Raw genomic sequence first — 19,892 nt, 5'->3', positions numbered from 1 at the left:
CTGAGGAAAGTGTGGCTGAGCGGCAGGACCTCACTCAGTCCAGGATGGGCTCCCTCTCTCACACACACTTCCCAGAGGTCTGCTGCCAACCGTAGAGGATGAGAGAAAAATGTGTGCCAGTATACTTCTGACGGATAAACACATATGTTCTTGGGCGGGGCTGCCTGGCCAATTTAAAATTTGGCAGGGCAGCCCCTCCAGAGAAATAAAACAGCTCTCCAGCCCTGAGCTGAGGCAGAGATCTGAAAAGGGAATGCAAGAACCTGGCGAATAATTCACTCAACCTCTTTCTCTCCCCCCCCCCCCACCATGTTTTTGAAACGAAAAAGTTTCACTTTTAAGGTTTATTATGTCCAAGATGCAAGCGAGACACACATGGTGCTTACGATGTTTCCTGGAGATACAGAAGAGACCACAAAATATTTTCTTTTCCCACCTCAACAAGGCTTAAAACAGGATGCAAGAACATGAATCATCGCCCGCTTGCTCTAATTTCCACCCCACTGAGATGAAAAGCCTACAGCACACAAGAGGAAGGCCTAAACCTTTAAAGAGGCACTTGCACTTCCGGAAATATTATTATTATTTCACGTTAGAACCCGCCCTACCTCCCAAAGGAGCCCGGGTGGCAAACACATGAAAAAAAATAAAATCTGGTAGCAGTTAGAAACAGTAGCTCAACCAGTGATTTCAGGGTTGCCAAGAATAGTATTTCTCAGACTGTGTAATCAGAGCTGTTTTCAGATTCTGCCTGTAAGTCAATTATAAGAGAGAGAGGTACACTTCAACATGGAAGGCATTCCACAGATGGGGAGCGACCACTGAAAAAAACCCTGTCATGGGGCAACACCAACTAGGCAGTACCACCAACAAGGTTTCACCTGTGGATGGTAGAGTCCAAGATGGCTGATACTGGCAAAGGAAGGAGATCTTTTAGCTAATTGTGTCCCAAGACATTTAGGGCTTTACATGCTAGTACTAACCCCTTGAACTGGGCCTGGTGGCTCAGTGGCAGCCAGTGCAATGCTTCAAGTACTACTACTACTACTATTATTATTATTTTATTTTATTTTATTTTATTTTATTTTATTTTATTTTATTTTATTTTATTTTATTTTATTTTATTTTATTTTATTTTATTTTATTTATTATTCATTTACTTTATTACTCATTCTCCACCCTAAGTTCTCAGGGTGAGGTACAACAATTTAAAATACAACATTCATTCATCCATTCGTTGTTACTGATGCTACACTGGTCTGCACTGGGAGATTCACAGAGGTTTCAGATATAATCAAAACTCATTTAAAAACAGTCATGGTTTATCCCAAACATAGGCAAACTCAGCCCTCCAGATGTTTTGGGACTACAGTCATTCCTCAGGTTACAGACGCTTCAGGTTACGTGTTTTCAGGTTACAGGTTATGCATTTTCAGGTTACAGGTTACGCGTTTTCAGGTTACAGGTTACGCGTTTTCAGGTTACAGGTGCGCCGAAACCTGGAAGCACCAGAACAGGTTACTTCCGGGTTTTGGCGCTCGTGCATGCGCAGAAACACTAAATTGCTCTTTGCGCATGTGCAGAAGTGCTGAATCGTGACCTGCGCGTGCGCAGACGTGGTGCTGCAGGTTGCGAACATGCCTCCCACACGGATCACATTCGCAACCTGAGCGTCCACTGTACAACTCCCATCATCCCTGACTACTAGTCCTGTTAGCTAGGGATGATGGAAGTTGTAGGCCAAAACCATCTGGAGGGCCGAGTTTGCCTATGCCTGGTTTATCCCAAAGAGGGCTGAGAACTGGACTTACTGAGAAAAGGTTTATTATTATTATTTTTATTTATTTATTTATTTATTTATTTATTTGTACCCCACCCATCTGACTGGGTTGCCACTCTGGGCAGCTTCTAACATGAAACATAATAAAACTTACAGCATTAAAAAGCTTCCCTATATAAGGTTGCCTTCAGGTGTCTTCTAAACTGGTTACTGTATATAGTTACCCATCTCCTTGACATTTGATGAGAGGGTGATCCAGTGTTGGTGCCACTACCGAGAAGGCACATTTCACAGTGCCGAACCTTTACAGGGAACCAGGCAGAGGGCCTTCTTGGTAGTGGCGCCCGCCCTGTGGAACGCCCTCCCACCAGATGTCAAAGAGAACAACAACTACCAGACTTTTAGAAGACATCTGAAGGCAGCCTCTTTAGGGAAGCTTTTAATGTTTGATGCATTATTGTATTCTAGTGTTTTGTTGGAAGCCACACAGAGTGGCCGGGGAAGCCCGGCCAGATGGCCGGGGTATAAATAATAAATTATTGATTGATTGATTGATTGATTGATAAATAATGGTTTGAAAAGTCAACAGCATCATCCGTCCCAGGAATCCTCAGCTAAATGGAGTTAAAACCAATAGTGCAATGGAGGAGAATCACGCAAGGGGAGGGTATCCCAGCAGGCTCACTGATGTCATCTGCGGGATCCTCTTTGCTATGGCAGGTAAATGAGGAGCTATGGAAGCTTTCATAGAATCATGGAATGACAGAGTTGGGAAAGACCCCAAGGGCCATCAAGTCCAACCCGCTGCAATGCAGAAACTGCAGATAAAGTGTTCCCAAGAAGATGGCCTTCCAACCTCTGTTTAAAATCTCCAATGAAGGAGAGTCCACCACCCTCCGAGGTTGAACAGCTCTTGCCATCAGAAAGTTATTTAGTCGGAATCTCCATTCTTGTAACTCGAACTTGTTGGTTTGAGTCCTACCCTCTGGAGCAGGAGGGAACAAGCTTGACTATCTTCCAAGTGACAACAACTCTGGAAATTAGAATCATAGAATCATAGAGTTGGAAGAGACCACAAGGGCCATCGAGTCCAACCCTTGAAAATGGGTACCATATCACCTGTCAGTCTTCTGTTCTCCAGGCTAAACCAACTCCCTCAACTGTTCCTCATACAAAGCTAGGTTTCCAGACCTTTCATCAACTTGGTCACCCTTCTCCACACCCATTCCAGTTGGCCAACATCCTTCTCAAACTGTGGTGCTCACTTACGAGTTTTACCGACGTCCATGACATATTGGCACGGAGGAAGTCAGAGAATTAGTTCAGTTTATTATTTTAGGATAGCTGACCCTCAGAAATTAGCTGAGCAATGTAACCTATGCTCATTCAGATGCAAGTCCCATTGTGTTTGATGGGTTTACTTCCAGGTAACTGTGTCCCGGACAGCAGCTTTACTAGAAAGTAAGCCCCATTCTGCATCACTGGGACTTACTTCTGTGTAAACCTGCACATTGTATAGCTGATTTCCTTTGAGGCTGCCCTCTTGAGCAAAACAGCATCCTCTGATTATTCCCAATGGAGGTAAAGTGTGAGAAAAATCATTGAGAGCAACACACAAGACACAAAAGGAGTGTTGGGGAACAAGGAACTGTGGAGTGCAGATCCAATTACACCTCTGGGGAAACACAGGGGTTGTACTGTGCATTTAAAAAAGCACTTGGCTCTCATGAGGCAAAGCTCATGATGTGTCTGATAAAAACATTTTTTGCTGAGACAAGCCTACCTACCCAGGTATTTAGAGCGCTGGTGTGTTTTTACTTTATTTCTGGATTTTTAAAAAAGTGTTTCAATAGTTGTTACTAATAATCCTATCGCAGGCTTCCTCAACCTCGGCTCGCCAGATGTTTTTGGCCTACAACTCCCATGATCCCTAGCTAGCAGGACCAGTGGTCAGGAATGCTGGGAATTGTAGTCTCAAAACATCTGGAGGGCCGAGGGTGAGGAAGCCTGTCCTAATGTTTTCTTTTGTACACTGCATTGAGGTTTTCTACGATCTATCAGCTCAGTATAAAGTTAACGAAGTGATTAACAACAAAACGGGTGCTTAAACATCACGAAGAACTTTCTGACAGTTAAGAGCTGTTGGAGATTGTGGACTCTCCTTCCTTGGAGGTTTTCAAGCTGAGGTTGGATGTGGCCATCTGGAACCGGATGCTATGGCTGAGATTCCTGCATCGCAGGGGGTTGGACTAGATGACCCTGGGACCCCCTTCCAACTCACCCTCAAGCATTGTTTGGGGTGCGGATGAATTAGCTGCTCTTGCAAAAGAGAGTATGGGTGGGTGGTTGGATCCGGACTAAGTTAGTTGCGCTTAGACTGAAATCAGTGCGTAAAGTTCACATGACTTGGGAGCTGAACCCTGCGGCTTTCTATGGGAGCTGGCTGCGCGCAACTAACTTAACGAAGCGGGGCACAGATTGTGCAACTCTCCCGTCGGGGAAGGTTTTGCTCCGGGAGACCGAAGGACGACTCCTTGCTAAGGGAAGACAGGAGGGCGGGCGCCGCGGCTGCTGCTGCTGCTGCTGCGGCTGCTTCCATTTCCTGGGGAAGAGAAGCTGCTGGCTGCGCCGGGATCCCCGGCGGCGACTTACCGGACGGCTGGGCTCCTGCGCCGGCTGCGCCCCCCTTGGCCCACTTGTGGCGGGGACTGGCCGCCCGCGTCCTCATCTGCTCCACCACGGCCAGCTGCGTGTCCCACTGGCAATCGGCGCGGCACCTCTCCACCGCCTCTTCCATTTTCAGGTGGAAATGCGAGCCTTTCGCAGCCATCTTAGCGTGGGTGGGTGACTCGTGTACAACAGGGAAGTCCCGGGCAGCCGGGCGTGCGCCTGGGGAACAGCCGGGTTCCCCTCCCCTCGCCCAGCAGGGGCAGGATCGCGCGCTCCCGGGCGCCTGGTGGAAAGGGAGGCTCCAGCGGCGTTGCGGCGAAGGACAGATGTGGTCCCCTTCCAACTCCCCCCCCCAAAAAACGATCCCCTAAACGCCCCGGTGATCCAGATGTGTGGCAGCTAAGAGGAAGCGCCCCGCGCACAGCGTGACAGGCTGGTAAAGTTGCGCTGTAGAAGGGAAGGGGTTAAAATGGGGGGCAGAAATGGAACAAGAGGGGTCTTTCAGGGCTTATTTGCGTTTATAACTCAGCCTTTTCTCAAAGGAACTCAACACATAGAATTGTAGAATTGGAAGGGAACACCAGGATCATCTAGTCTAGTCCATGTGGGACTCGAACCCACAACCCTGCGATTAAGAGGCTCGTGTTCTAGCGACCGAGGAACCCCTCCTCATTATCTACCCTGTGAGGTAGGTTAGACTGAGAGGCACTGACTGGCAGTGAGCTTGGTGGCCCAGCGGAGATTTGAACCCTGGTCTCCCAGGTCATAGTCCCAACACTCTTAACCATTACACTGCACTGGCCGGTCCCCCCAAAAAGAGGCTGTTAGGGATTTCTGCTTAAATGGGCAATGGGCATTTTCTTTTCTCCTCTCCCCACTTTCACCCAGGTTCTGGGGGTTCCAGGCTAGACCTGAAGTTTCAGGCTTGGATTTTAACCTCCTCCTGTGCAAAGAGAGTAAAGGGCCAAAAGTTAGGTGTGAAGACTGTTTTCTGCTTGGGAAGAGTTTTTGCTGTTTGCTTCACTCCACATCCATCAAGCTGCAACCTTAAAGTACAGAACAGTCTGGCTCTTCCTTTGTCCCCAGGAAAAGCTGCAAGGGACTCTCACTTCCTGTTTCTTGACCGATTACTCCACCTGATGTGCCACACACCCCTTCAGGTTTCAGTTTGTCCCCTGCCACACAAGCCCCATGATGATATTACTCTCTTTTGTGCTTGTCACTGAGATGCTTTTGCATTTGTTGTTGCCTTTTGGGCAGGGCCTTTTTTGTTGTGTCACCCAGCATGAGAACCTTCCCTGTCCCAGGAAGCTATGTTGTCTCCTCGTTTGCTTTTGCAGCAAGGGTTTGAATTTTCTGTTTAGATTTTTATTTTGTTTTGCTGTGGACTGGACAGCTCTCTATTCCTTCTCCTTCATTTTGGGACTTCCAGTGTTTGTGTTATATAGATAATGTGAAGACATAATAAAAGGAGCTTCTCCACCCCCATCGTTCTGCCCGGACACTGAGGTCCAGCTCCAAGGGCCTTCTGGTCATAGCTGTCAAGTGTCCCTTATTTGAAGGGACAGTCCCTTATTCCAGCACCATGTCCCGCTGCTGTCCCTTATTGATGGATGTCCCTTAAATGTCCCTTAAATGATGTCCCTTAAATTTCAAAGAAAGTAGCTCCTCTCCCTCCCTCCCTGCCGGCCAGGGAGGAGGGAGGCTCCAACTGTGTTGCTTGGCTGTGTTGCTCACCCAATAAGAAGTCTAAGAATGACTGGGGGGTGGAGCTTGCATGCCTTGTGTGTGGCTAGTTAATGCAAGCTGAGGAAGTTTTTGAATGCTGGACGCCATTTTGTTGCACGTGCTGCTGCAAACTTTGCAGTGCAAAGACAGGCCGGGGAGCCATCTTAAGTTGAGGCTGCATAGGCCTTGTGGTGCATGTGATTCAGATTCTATTCAGTTGAACCTCTGGTTACAAAGTTGGTTGGACAGTGTTCTCTAAGCTACCAGCATGAGTTTGACCAGACTGCAGGAGGACAGGAAGACTGGAGTGCCTGGAACAGGTGAAGCTGTAGGTCCCTTATTTTGGCTGCTGGTCCCTTATTTTCAAATCTGTAAGTTGACAGCTATGCTTCTGGTGGTTCCCTCCCTATTAGAAGTGAAGTTACAGGGAACCAGACAGAGGGCCTTCCCAGTAGTGGCACCCTTCCTGTGGAACACCCTCCTATCAGATGTCAAGGAAAGAAACATCTGACTTTTAGAAGACATCTGAAGGCAGCCCTGTTTAGGGAAGTTTTTACTGTATGATGTTTTTAACGTTTGATGTTTTATCGTGTTTTTAATATTCTGTTGTGAGCCGCCCAGAGTGGCTGAGGAAACCCAACCAGATGAGTGGGGTATAAATTATAAATTATAATTATTAAGTAGTATGAATATAAAAGACTGCTTACTATTGCCATTATCCATGCATGTTCCGGAAATCTGCACAGCTCTTGAACTGCTCGTTTTTACTCTGTCAGGGACAGCAATGTGGTGGAAAACTTTGAATTGAGAAATTTTCCAATGCACTAACCACATTTGTACCAGGCATAAAGACTGCAAAAGAGGATCAAAGGAATGTTTCTGAGGTCATCTGTGAAAAAATCCACACCAAAACCAAAGGGGAATCAAAATAAAGAACATCCAGGATATTCTAAAAACTGCAAAACTATATTATTCAGCATTTAGAGACTTTGAGCTTAAGAAGACCTTGTTGGATCACACCATTGGCCCATTTAGTCCAGCATCGTGTTCTCGCAGTGGCCAACCAGATGCCTGTGGGGAACCCATAAGCAAGACTCAAGCACAAAAAAGGAGTGTCCAACTATAGCATGACTTAGACCACAACTTTGCATTTAATGTACAGATTTTTAAAAAATATAAATCATATCAGCTTGAGTAGTGGGGATTATAATGACCAGGATGCTGCAGGGGTACAGTAATTTAATCCTTTCCTTTGAGGGAAACCCCTCCTTTGCTGCTGCTGTGAGGACATCACATTCCACAATTTTTAAAATTATTATTATTAAATTTGTGTAGCACCCCTGATCCATAGATACTATGCTATTAACATTTACTTATCTGCACAGTTCTTTTGCACCAGTCACTGCTAAGAGAAATCAAATTTCAAATTTTTTTTTTAAAAAGAATCAAGGTACAAATATCAACTCCAGAATGCAGTATGCAAATTGAGTGTGTTTCTACAAAATAAGATGCATTTGCACAATTCAAAATTTATTCAGAATTTCAGTTTTCTAGGCTTCTTAATACGACATTTGAGTTTCTCCCGGGAAGACAACCCACGAAAAATAATTCACTGTTGCAGACTGTGAGTAATGAAACTGATTTGTCCCAATTCTTCCTTCTAATGATACAATGCTAGCAACATCTCCAGCCCTCTGTCGATTACTTATATGCTGTCTGTCAGGATACAAGTCCTACCAAGGCAGTTTGATAAGTAACATTAAATTAATGTCCCCAAACCCAACTCTTCTGGACATCAGTCATACAAGAAATACGCAAAATAACTAAGCAGGTATTCGAAGTCACCCCAGAACTGGCCCTACTGAACATCTTCCAAGATAATAATGCCTACTCACATTATAAAGAGCACATAACCCACCTATTCTCAGCAGCCAGAAGCATGGCCAGGCAATGGAGAGACCTGTCATGAGTAAATATGGACCAATTATATCAAATAGTATGGAAAACAGCTTTACTGGAAAAGCTAAACAATAGAGTGGTACCTCAGGTTACAGACGCTTCAGGTTACAGACTCTGCTAACCCAGAAATAGTGCTTCAGGTTAAGAACTTTGCTTCAGGATGAGAACAGAACTCGTGCTCCGGCGGCGCGGCGGCAGCAGGAGGCCCCATTAGCTAAAGTGGTGCTTCAGGTTAAGAACAGTTTCAGGTTAAGAACTGACCTCCGGAATGAAGTTCTTAACCCGAGATACCACTGTAAACTGAAATTGACACAGGGACAAATAGAAGAAGACGCCTTCACCCTAGTATGGTTCCCCTTTATCACATACACAACCCAACAAGACAACGACAAGAATCTGCCAAAAGTATATGAATCAGTCTGGCTAACCTGATTCACAAATACACACACACATGCACCACTCACATACAAAACCAAATCTCATTACAGCCACCCAAAGACAACCAACCAAACCCTAGGCCGGGGGTCAGCAACCTTCTTCAGCCGTGGGCCAGTCCACCGTCCCTCAGACCATGCGGGGGGCCAGACTATATTTTTTTAAGGGGGGGGGGGGTGAATGAATTCCTATGCCCCACAAATAACCCAGAGATGCATTTTAAATAAAAGCACACATTCTACCCAGGTAAAAACACACTGATTCCTGGACCATCCGCGGTCCGGATTCATAAGGCGATTGGGCTGGATCCGGCCCCTGGGCCTTAGGTTGGTGACCCCTGCCCTAGGCTATCGCCAATCTCTCTCATCACCATGGAAGTATAGCAAGCAAACAGAAAGAGAACCCACACAAGTGACACTGACACAAAACCCCACACATACACTAAGTAGAAAAATAGAAGCATTATACTGCATGCAATGCTAATGTCTCACAACAAATGAAACTGATCTGTAGAAAACGCAAAAAAAGACAATGCATATATTTTTGTAAACGAAGAAACCTTTAATATTTTTTTAAGTGACATTAAATTACATATTTTAAATACACATTAAACCGCAGCAACATATTTAATACCCATCAAGAGCCTTCCCACAAGGCAGTTGATGGTAGGTTGGCCTGTGGAGTGGTGAGGCAGAAAGTCTAATTAGAACAGGACCTTGGCAGGGTATAAATGATGATTTTATTATTATCACTTAAGGTGGCCTGCATCCCTCTCTACATTTGCTACGTAGAAAGCAAATTGCATTCATCTCAGTTCTGTGTGATATGTGTGGGCTGAAGGCAGAGTAAGAAGAGTTATTATGAAACACATCAGAATTAATGTCAGGTAATTGGAGCCACACCTATATAGCCACTGCTAAGCATCCAGAGTCTGTATTCTAGGACGTAATGTTCAGAAGGAAGTTTCACTGACTTCATGGGGAGCTCACTTTTGATTGAAGTCCTTGGGAGGAAACTAATAAAAATTATTTAAAAGAAGAAGAATTTACAGGGGGGAGGAAAGGAAGTCTTGTTTATTATTGATGTATTTATTGAATTTATATACCGCCCTTCACCTGAGGATAGCAGGGTGGTTTACGGTATAAAAACACAAAAATAAATACCATAATAAACAAAACAATAACCACGCACACACAGTTTAAAAGACCATAGATTCTTGAATCAGAGCCAAAGGAATATGAACATTTTCACCTGGCACCTAAAGATATGTAATGAAGGTGCCAGGCAAGTGTCCTTAGGAAGAGCATTCCACAAACGGAGCCACCACAGAAAAGGCCCATTACTGTATTACTGTCCTCCGGACCTCTCATGGAGGGGAAATGCTATGGGATCGATTTTTTTGTAACATTTATTCTGAGAAGCTCAAGAGGCAGGGCAACAGGTGATTCCACCACTACAAGTCAAGGCACATAGTACCCCAGGCCAGCTAAATTATTTTGCCGCTTCATGCAGAAAGTCCCACAAGCATCTCCTCACTTTCCTTACAGTAAAAATGCAACCACAATCGGTGATATAACTAACATTTCCCTGCCCTTTCAGGGTACCCAACCACAGCTGCTTCGGGTGACTGTCTCTGCCTAATGACAGAGCAGGCAGCATAAAAGCACAATAACAGTTCTTCATTCCCTATTTTATCTTTATGGTGTAGAAAAGGCCCAAGCTACTGATTGGCCCAAATTCATGTGCCGAGTTTTATTGCTAAGGGTGGATTTGACCCTACACCTCCCAACTCACTGGCAATTTAATCACTTCACGATATCGTTTGTTATCTAGTATTAGTATTATTAATTAGATTTCTCACCCACCCTTCACTACGTGGTCCCTGGGACAGGTTACAGAAATGTATAAATACAATACTGTACTGAAAACAGTTAAAAGAATTTAATCAAAAGATGAGGGTGGGACCTAAGAACATCTACTTCTGATTAAACCCACAGAAATTTCAGGCTGCATCATGTTTTCCTATAGGGTATAGAAACACTAAGGGGCACAAAGCCCCAGGGCTAACCCAAGATGATGAAGTTGTTGCTAAATTTGTATACCAGCCTTCATCCACACATCACAACAGAAAAATGCATAATAAAAAACCCAATAACCCCACTCCCACACACCATCATCATCATCATTATGGCACCTGAGGGAAACCACAAAAACAATGTCCATCCTAACCAGGACAGGGGAAAAGGGGCAAGCGAAATTACTCAAAAGCCAGATTCTTGTCCTTTTTAAATTTCATTTATTTATATATTTCACTAATTTTACAATCATTTTAACATTTTAACTTGACTTCCCCCTCTTTCTGTGGTCCCTTAAATTTATTTTTAATATCTTCTGCATATTCAAATTAACTTTATTTGCTCATTTATTCATCTGCTTTAAATATATACTGTTATAAAACTGCAGGTTATTACAAGAATCCTGCCAATGTTTTCGTTTTGGGAACCCCAGCCTCATTCACACAACCAGCGAGAGCTCCGAGGGCTCGCTAGTCGTGCTAAAAGCGCTGGAAGCGACCAAACCCAACAGGGGCACCTCGGCCTAGAAGAGAGGAACGCGTGCCGATGTTAGTCAAATGAGGCAACCTAGGGACAAAGTGGGCGGGTCTTCACGTAGTCTTGCAGCGATTGGCTATCCGAGTCCACACCGGCGATGATTGAAAGGCACCGGGCGTACCAGAGGAAAGTTGGGAGGAGCACCCGCCCACGTTAGCATATAGGCAGAGGGAGGGCCGTAAACAAGTTCTTTACGGCGATTGGGTACCTGAGACCCTCTGCCGGCAATGACTGAAAGAGCACCGGGCGTACCAGAGGAAAGCGGGGGGTGGGGTTTCCTTCCCTTTCTTTCTTTTTTTTAAAGACCCGCCCTTTGAGCGCAACGTTGGAAAGGAGCGAAGCCACGTCATGAGATCGGAGGGAGGGGGCGTGGCCACGGAGCCGGGAGGGGGAGGGAAAGGGGCGTGGCATCTGGCCGCCGCACCTGGGCGTTCGACGTAAAACTCCGAGGCGGCCAAAGCCAATAGCAGGAGAGTTGGGCGGTGGCAGGACGCAAGCGCGGAGAGTTCAGGGGTGGCCGCGAGAGGAGGCGATGGTGGCCGGGTAGGTCCAAACTTCGTCCGGTGTCGCTTTAGGAGGAGCTGGCGGCGCTGGGAGCAGGTGAGACGGTGGGGTCAGTCCCCATTGTCCTGGGCTTTTGCCACCTGAGGCATTAACAGGGCACTCTTACCTAGAAGAAGCCATAGAGTTCAGTGGGGCTTACTCCCGCGTAAGGGGCTGCAGGACCAAGCCCTGTTGAGTTCTACGGGGCAGCATTCCCTGCCTTGAACAGCGTTGGGCGGGCAGCTTTTATTCAGAAAGGAAAGCAGACCGACCAACCACCAATATATATATATATATATATTTAAAAAGGTTGCCTCAGGTGTCGGCCCTGCTCAGAGTAGACCTGTTGAAACCAATGGGCATTTGTTTTGCCATAGAAGGGGGGGGGGTTAAGAAACCTATTCCCATTCCTCTCTCTCCCCCCCCCCCCCGCGCACAAAAAATAAGAATGCCCCAATTCCCATAACATTAAAAATCTTTTTAAAACTCTAAAAAGAAAGAGAGAGGGAGAAAATGTGCTGTCGCTTTTCTGCGTTGCAGGCTGTCTTCAATATCTCTTCTTTCCCCAGCCCAGAAAAGCAGAATAGGAAATAATGTTAATCATCTTACAGGTTAATAAATAGGAGTAAACCGCTCACAGGGGAAAAAAAACTCCAGTGAGAGAGCTGTTTCCAGTTATAAACCTCATCCCTGATCAAATAATGCCCAGACTTTTAGCCAAAATTTAATTGGCGGAGTACAAGTTTAAAAAAAAAAAACGGGGAAGAGGGGAGAGGATATGTGCTTTCCTTTTCATTTCTTCACATTACAGTTGTATTGTTCCAGCTGTTGCTGCAATTAGTGCCAGGTTTGCTTACCAAGCAGAACTGGAGAGCTGGGAGATGGCTTAAGTTGTGTATGTACTGCTTTATGCTTGATGAAGGGAAGGGGGGGAATGAGTTAACAGGGGGCTCATAGTGGAAAGGCCAAGGGGTCAACGATTTCTAGAGGTTTGTCTTTGTACTTCAAAGTCTAAAGGTTTGTTGATAGTGCCTTGCAAAATCCCAAATCTGGGTTCAAACAAAGAGAAACTACTAGTAGTACTTCTATTTGGTTTGTATTTAGCACCCACCATATGCTAGGAGATACTCAGTTACTACCACACCGCATTTCCTCCCCTATGGTATTAAAATGGTTAGAAATTCCAACTGGATTTTTATTTTTTTAAAGGGTTCAGGCATGACCACATTAAAATGTATGGTTGGGAGATAGACTTATTTAGTGGGCACATGTAGCAAGTAACAGCTGTTGTACCCATAGTGAATAGATAAAGTTGGAGGGGAGGAGGAAATGCCACCTTTGCCATTAGCTTTTTAATCCAGCCTGATTCTAAGTCCTGTGGGTGCAATGCACATTCTTGTTAAACTCTTAATATTCACACTCTTGTCCCAGTAATTGACTGCCATGCATTGTGTGCTGAATTGCATTAAGTGCAATTGACAATTCTTAGCTATTCAAAAGGTCTCTGCACAAAGTGGCTTACAGTAGGAAATACTGTAGTTTAAAATGGGAAAAGAGGAAGTACGTAGAACCTTAAATGTGACACGTTACACATAGTGTCACAATAAATTAGGTAATTAGACTTTGGTATTTGAGTGAATATGCAGAATTTGCAATGTTATCTCAAGAAATGTAAAGGTTTCCTGGCAGACAGCTGTGCTCCTTGATTCCTTCATTTACATCCCAGACTGCCTATTCCACCTGTGTGAAAGTCTGCTTTGAACTGTGCCAGGTGTTCAACTGTTCCTGGTTAACAGATGCGGGACTCCCTACTGAAAATGAGGTTTAACAATATGTAAGCATGACACAGCCAGTCTTTTGAAGTAAGAAGGCATAGCTAGGCAGGTGGCCTTATTACTGTGCATCTGTGAACTTTCGTCAATACCTAGAACATATTTTCATTGTGGCTTTTCATGGCAACTCAGTTTTGGTTGTGGAAACCCAAAATGCAGGTGGTAGGAGGAATAAGGAAATAGAGACTCTAAAAGGTATAAGTGCCTGATTGTTACCCACAATTGTAGTAGTTGTTGTTTTATTCTTATATGTATTTAATTAATCATAACATTTATTAGCTGCCTTTCCAACTAAATGGTCACTCTGTCTTTATTTTTTGCTAGGACCATGGCTGTTACACAACCAAGGATTTCTACGCTATATTTCCTCTGTTATCTAGTCCTTGCATCTTCTATGTCCTCTTTTGCAGAGGACCACGCAGATGGGAGTCATCAGGCAAACGTGCGTCTTGATAAGAACATGGTACAAGATAAGGAGTATGTATTCTCTGCAGTCACACTCAATATAAATAAGTGGGGGAAAGGAGGGTCTGATATGGCATTTGATATAATAGCAGAATTGAATTCAACAAAATGTTGCAGTGCAGAGTGCCAGCCAGCCAGCCTTTTTCCTACTCCATTTCCCCTCCCACCTGACTTTCTGTCTCATCCCCCGCACACACAAACACACCAGTCAGTCAGCATGCTGTGGTTACTGAGCACACTCAGTTCCCATTGGGCTCTGTTTAGGTAAGTTCAGGAAGCCTTTGTCCCTCTCAAAGTGGCTGAACTACAACTCCCATCAGCCTCTGCAAGCATAGCCGACGGCTATATTGCATGTGAAATCTCTCATAAGCTCTGTTTCATGCAGTCCACCTGGCATGACTGCAACTAACATGTTTTTTTTGTTGTTGTTGTTATATACAGTAAATACCGTATTTTTCGCCCTATAGGATGCACTTTTTCCCCTCCAGAAATGAAGGGGAAATGTGTGTGCGTCCTATGGGGCGAATGCAGGCTTTCGCTGAAGCCTGGAGAGCGAGAGGCGTCGGTGCGCACCGACACCTCTCGCTCTCCAGGCTCCAGGAAGCTATCCGCAAGCCTTGCATGCCCGGGGGAACTCCCCCCGGCGCGCAAGGCTTGCGGGCGGCAGCGCGGAGCACGGGGCGCCCTTTGGAGGACGCCCCGTGCTTCGCGCAGGTGTCCGCAGCCTGCCGCCCGGTGGGCGGGGTGCCCTGAAGCAGAGCGCCCTGCGCGCCGGACAGACATTGGCCAGCCCCACAAGCTCGGGGGACAGCGGGGAGGCGCAGCGCCACCATCCCACTGTTCCCCGACCTGGTTTTGGGGGGGAAATAAAGGGAAAAAAATTTTCCTTTATTCCCCCCCCCCCAAAAAAAGTGGGTGCGTCCTATGGGACGGAGCGTCCTATGGGACGAATAATACGGTAGTCTCAGGGGAAGCTCAAGCAGTCTTGGGACTGTGTGGGGGAGAAGATTAGTTCTCTTTCCTCTCTGCTGTGGTCCCATCTCTCTGAAGATAGTATCCACATTTGAATCGAAGTCTGGCTTTTAAATGCATATTGCATTACCTATATGCACACATCTGCACGTTCGTTGCATTCAGTGGGTGTGTGGTTGTATCGGTGCGCACTAAGATTCGTCGTATTCTTACTCTGCAGCCACATCATGGAACATTTAGAAGGCGTCATTGACAAACCAGAATCTGAGATGTCGCCACAGGAGCTGCAGCTTCATTACTTCAAAATGCATGACTACGATGGCAACAATCTGCTTGATGGGCTTGAACTTGCCACTGCCATCTCACATGTTCACAAAGAGGTGAGCGCTAATTTCCTGGAACAGAAAATCTGATAGGCTGGTGAACAGTGTCTGTGAGCAAGCTTATCTTTTAATATATATGGGTTGGAAATGTCTATAACATTTTGCATATATATATATATATATATATAGTGGCAGTTTAATCCAAAGACTTATCCCTTGGGGATCACCTCTCTCAAAGATTCCACGCTATACCAAATTTTAAAAAACCTGTAGATTACAAAACTTGCCAATAGTTTTTAAGTGTGACCTGGTTTGAGGGGTGGGTGAGCGGAGGAGCTGCAGCACTGCTTTGAGAGACAGTCAAATTGAAAATCTTGTTTTGTACCTTTCTGAGTTTAATACCTGCCAGGCCCACTCAACTTTTTTCTAGCCTTCATTAGCTAATTTCTAGGAAACCCAAGTGCAGCCCTCAAGGGCAGAATACAGAGTGGCACTGTTCTGATTTCCAAATGTGCTTGTCTACTAAAACCAATCTATCTCCCCCTCCCCTTTTTCCTGTAGGAAGGTGGAGAACACACCCAGACAATGAAAGATGAGGAGTTAATTAGTTTGATAGACGGCGTCTTGCGTGATGATGATAAAAATAATGATGGCTACATTGACTATGCTGAGTTTGCAAAGTCACTGGAATGATGATTTCTTTAAAAATCTTTTAGTTCATGTGACCCAGTACAATGTGATTCCTTACTGTATGTTGGTTTGTGTGTTCTCTACCCTTTGGGCTGCAAAATTAATGGTAGAAAAGTGAGATGGCTACACTTTCGTTTCTTATACTTTGGAGAGCAAAAAGATTACGATGGGAACTATTATTTGATACAGTCTTATTAGTTAACAATGGAACAATACAACCCATCTGTGTTAGCAAATTATTTGGCAGTTGTCTTAAAAACTTGCTTCAATGAGCTATCATCTAAGTCACTGTACTCCAGAATAACTTCTGGAGGACTCAAAAAGGCATTAATTATAAAGGTCATAGCACTACTGAGTCTTAAATGCCACAATTATATCCTAAAACCAACAGTATGATTTTGTGTTTGTGCTTTGAGTTCACCATTATTATTATTATTTTGCAAAAATTGGGAGTATAGGCACGATGCAAGTTTAAACTCTTTCAAGATCTATCAGCAGGAGAGTTAAGTAGCTAATTAAATCTCCATTAAAATGGATGAGTTTAAAAGTGCTTAGTCTTTGCACTGTACCCTAAATCTCTAAATAGATGTTTGTCATTGTAGACATATGTCTGTCTTTCAGTTGTCTCATCTTTTGTCTTTCAGTTGTCTCATGTTCTGTCACTACCTTACTGGGTTTTGCTGTTCCTTAAATTATAACCTTATAAGAAAACTGGTTGTTGAATTTTAAATTAAGTATATATATATATATTATATACTTAATATATTTAGTGTTATGTGTATTATACACCATCAGTACAGTATTTTACTTCGGAGTTCGTTTTCAGAAAGTGTAGGTTAAATACTTTCATTCAATGAGGTCTTAATGCCAAGAACTATGTTAGCTAATGAAAGTTTATAATCACACTGAAATGCTGCCATGTTAAGGTTTTTGCCAGTGTACCTTGACACAAATTCATGGTGTGAGCTATGAAAAGACTTTCTCATTTTTTTCCTAAAAGAAACTCTCTAACGAGTGTTTAAATACTTGAATGGTCTGCTTATTCTAAAGGGTTCTAAAACTATATACATCTATGTTGTCTTAACAGCCTTGTGCAGATCTACAGTGATAATCTAAACTGCCCTGTTGTTTGTCCTGTTGTATAAAACAGAAGCATACATTTAATCAAGCGAACTATATTCAGAAACAGGAAGCCAAAATGCTCCTCTGTAAATTGCGTAAGAGACCTATTTTCTGTATAAAAAAATATTCTTATATGAAGTGCATTTGTAAAAATTGCTTCCTTTGTTAACTGTGTAATAAAAATGTGGATTGTACTGTGTTCGTCTAATGTCAAAATTGTTAGGTTTTTAGCACAGTTCATGCGATAAATACAAAAGCAATAAAATCCGATGTGCTGGAAGCTTTTACCCCCTCGAACATGGGAAATACACATAAATTCTGCAAATGTACTTACTTCCTATACCGGTCTTCCTTCTCACACATCTTTTTGTGCTAATACCGTTTGAACGAGACCATGCTAGAAAGTTTGCAGAGCTCTAACTTTTGTGTTTCAAACTGTTTTCTTTAAAATGGGGGGGGGGGGAGCAACCTGTGTCTTCAGACTTTGTTAGGCTCCCACTTTTGACCATCCCAAGGTTGCTGCGGTTGATGAGAAGGTTCAAAAGCATTCAGAAAGCCACAAGTACCCGCTTGGTTCTTCAGGTCCTAGAAGTAAAAAGATGAGTGCTAAATCATTTTCTCCCTACCAAGCCATTCCTCCATTTACTCTCTTGGGCATTTGGTACCCGTCTGTCTGGAAAGACAATGGAGTGTTCCTCTGGGGATGAAGCCAAACGGCTGCAGAATCACTGTGGCTGCAGATACCAGTAACACATACAGGTGAAACTCGAAAAATTAGAATATCATGGAAAGGTTCATTTATTTCAGTAATTCAACTTAAAAGGTGAAACTAATATATGAGATAGACTCATGACATGCAAAGTGAGATACATACCTTGGGTTACATACGCTTCAGGTTACATACGCTTCAGGTTACAGACTCCGCTAACCCAGAAATAGTGTTTCAGGTTAAGAACTTTGCTTCAGGATGAGAACAGAAATCGGGCTCCGGTAGCAGGAGGCTCCATTAGCTAAAGTGGTGCTTCAGGTTAAGAACAGTTTCAGGTTAAGAACGGACCTCCAGAACGAATTAAGTTCTTAACCCGAGGTACCACTGTATGTCAAGCCTTTATTTGTTATAATTGTGATGATCATGGCATACAGCTGATGAAAACCCCACATTAACAGTCTCAGAAAATTAGAATATTAAATGAAATCAGCAAAACAAGGATTGCAAATACAGCAATATTGGACTTCTGAGAAGTACCCAGTACTTGGTTTGGGCCCCTTTTGCATCAATTACTGCCTCAATGCGGCAGTAAAGGCTTGACATATCTCGCTTTGCATGTCATGTCATGAGTCTATCTCATAATTAGTTTCACCTTTTAAGTTGAATTACTGAAATGAACTTTTCCACAATATTCTAATTTTTCGAGTTTCATCTGTAACTGCAGCCTCCCACATCATTTTTTTCCCCTGCCTTAACAGCACCAAAGTGCAGAACCCTGGGCAGTGTGTATGAAGGTCCTGAGCTACCCAGACGACAAGACTCCCCTCTGGACCTCGCTGATGTGGTCCAAAGGAAAGCAGAGCAATGATTTGGGCACCAGCTTGGCTGCAGGGGTTGCCAGAATGAGGCCTACAAGGTGTCATCCATCTTGGAGACCCCACTCCGGATTTGTGTTGGGTTTACTCCCTTGCATTTTCTTCCCCCCAAGATGTCCTGCGAGGCATCAGGTATGGAATTTTCCTTGGGGTTTACAGTGGTACCTCGCAAGACGAATGCCTCGTAAGACGAAAAACTCGCAAAACGAAAGAGTTTTTCGTTTTTTGAGTTGCTTCGCAAGACGGATTTCCCTATGGGCTTGCTTCGCAAGATGAAAACGTCTTGCAAGTTTGTTTCCTTTGTCTTGCAAGTTTGTTTCCTTTTTCTTAAAACTGTGCCTTCACTTCGAGAAGCTACTCATAGCACGTGGTGTGGTAGCCTTTTTTGAGGTTTTTGAAGGCTTTGGTGATTTTTGAAGCTTTTCCAAAGTCCGTGCTTCGCAAGACGAAAAAATCGCAAGATGAAAAAACTCGCGGAACGAATTAATTTCGTCTTGCGAGGCACCACTGTACTCCCAAAGCCTTTCTCACGAATGATCATAGCCACAGATTTAGCAGAGATTTAGGGTCAGAGTTTTCCTTCTCGTGAGAGGATTCAGTGCTAAGGGAATGCATGCAGTAGCCACTAGATGGCACGACAGATTACATTTGCTGCTTTTAGGGTTTGTAAATTGGAATTGTTGAAAGGAAGAGAACAAAAAACTCTGTTTTTTATTGGCCTTAAGAAGGCCCCAGGTACATCACCTGTTACTATTGTAACAAGGCAAGGTTACCCCGGTCTACGCGCTCTCAACACTTACTGTATTATGAAAACGCAGCTGACGCCAACAAAAGGCATTCAGAACATTGCATCGAAATCACTGCATCACACACCCCTCTCTCAGTAATTCTGTCATTAAACAGGCCAAGGCTCTTCAAAATCACCTGTCCTTGCCAAGACCAATAGATGAAGCCAAAAGTTTTGCATGGAGTCCAAAGCGCTTGAGCTATGACAAGCCAAATACGCTTTTTTGAAAAAATGCACGAGGTGACCTCATTTTTTCCTTCCTCCCTTGCATCTCTTAAACACCTTGTCCAAATTTCTACGCCTCATCTCCCTCTCTGCCCCCTACTCCATTTTCTGGAATACGATCCTATTAGCAACATTTCCAAGGTGACATTTTACAAGCTTATGAAT

At 44.2% G+C, this 19,892-nt stretch overlaps 2 protein-coding genes and 1 long non-coding RNA gene across 4 annotated transcripts in view; 1 reads left to right on the top strand and 2 right to left on the bottom strand.

Annotated features, from left to right (window-relative positions):
- The window catches only part of TTC7A (tetratricopeptide repeat domain 7A), a 191,656-nt gene extending 187,039 nt beyond the window's left edge, over positions 1–4,617 (bottom strand). The window contains exon 1 of the mRNA XM_081854624.1: positions 4,433–4,617. Within this exon, the coding sequence (XP_081710750.1) occupies positions 4,433–4,610 (178 nt within the window). The 5' untranslated portion in view covers positions 4,611–4,617. The remainder of the gene's footprint in view (positions 1–4,432) is intronic.
- Positions 4,618–4,958: 341 nt separating this feature from the next.
- Positions 4,959–7,455, bottom strand: LOC309338107. The gene is made up of 2 exons (XR_014154716.1): positions 6,959–7,455; positions 4,959–5,148 (listed from the first exon to the last, which is right to left on the bottom strand). It is a non-coding gene; the product is annotated as an uncharacterized lncRNA (long non-coding RNA).
- A 4,122-nt stretch (positions 7,456–11,577) lies between these two features.
- On the top strand, positions 11,578–17,325 carry MCFD2 (multiple coagulation factor deficiency 2, ER cargo receptor complex subunit). Of its 2 annotated transcripts, none has more exons than XM_081855099.1 (4): positions 11,578–11,727; positions 13,884–14,036; positions 15,217–15,376; positions 15,881–17,325. In XM_081855099.1, exons 1-4 carry the CDS (start codon positions 11,717–11,719, stop codon positions 16,010–16,012), a joined length of 456 nt encoding a protein of 151 aa, XP_081711225.1. In that variant the 5' UTR covers positions 11,578–11,716; the 3' UTR covers positions 16,013–17,325. The 2 variants fall into 2 exon arrangements, with proteins under 2 accessions (XP_081711225.1, XP_081711226.1); XM_081855100.1 differs by having other exon boundaries at positions 11,618–11,784.
- Positions 17,326–19,892: the final 2,567 nt, after the last annotated feature.

This window comes from Podarcis erhardii (genome assembly GCF_964252035.2).
Source record: "Podarcis erhardii genome assembly, chromosome: 3".
Taxonomy (NCBI): Eukaryota; Metazoa; Chordata; class Lepidosauria; order Squamata; family Lacertidae; genus Podarcis; species Podarcis erhardii.
This window is presented reverse-complemented; position numbering and strand designations above follow the sequence as displayed.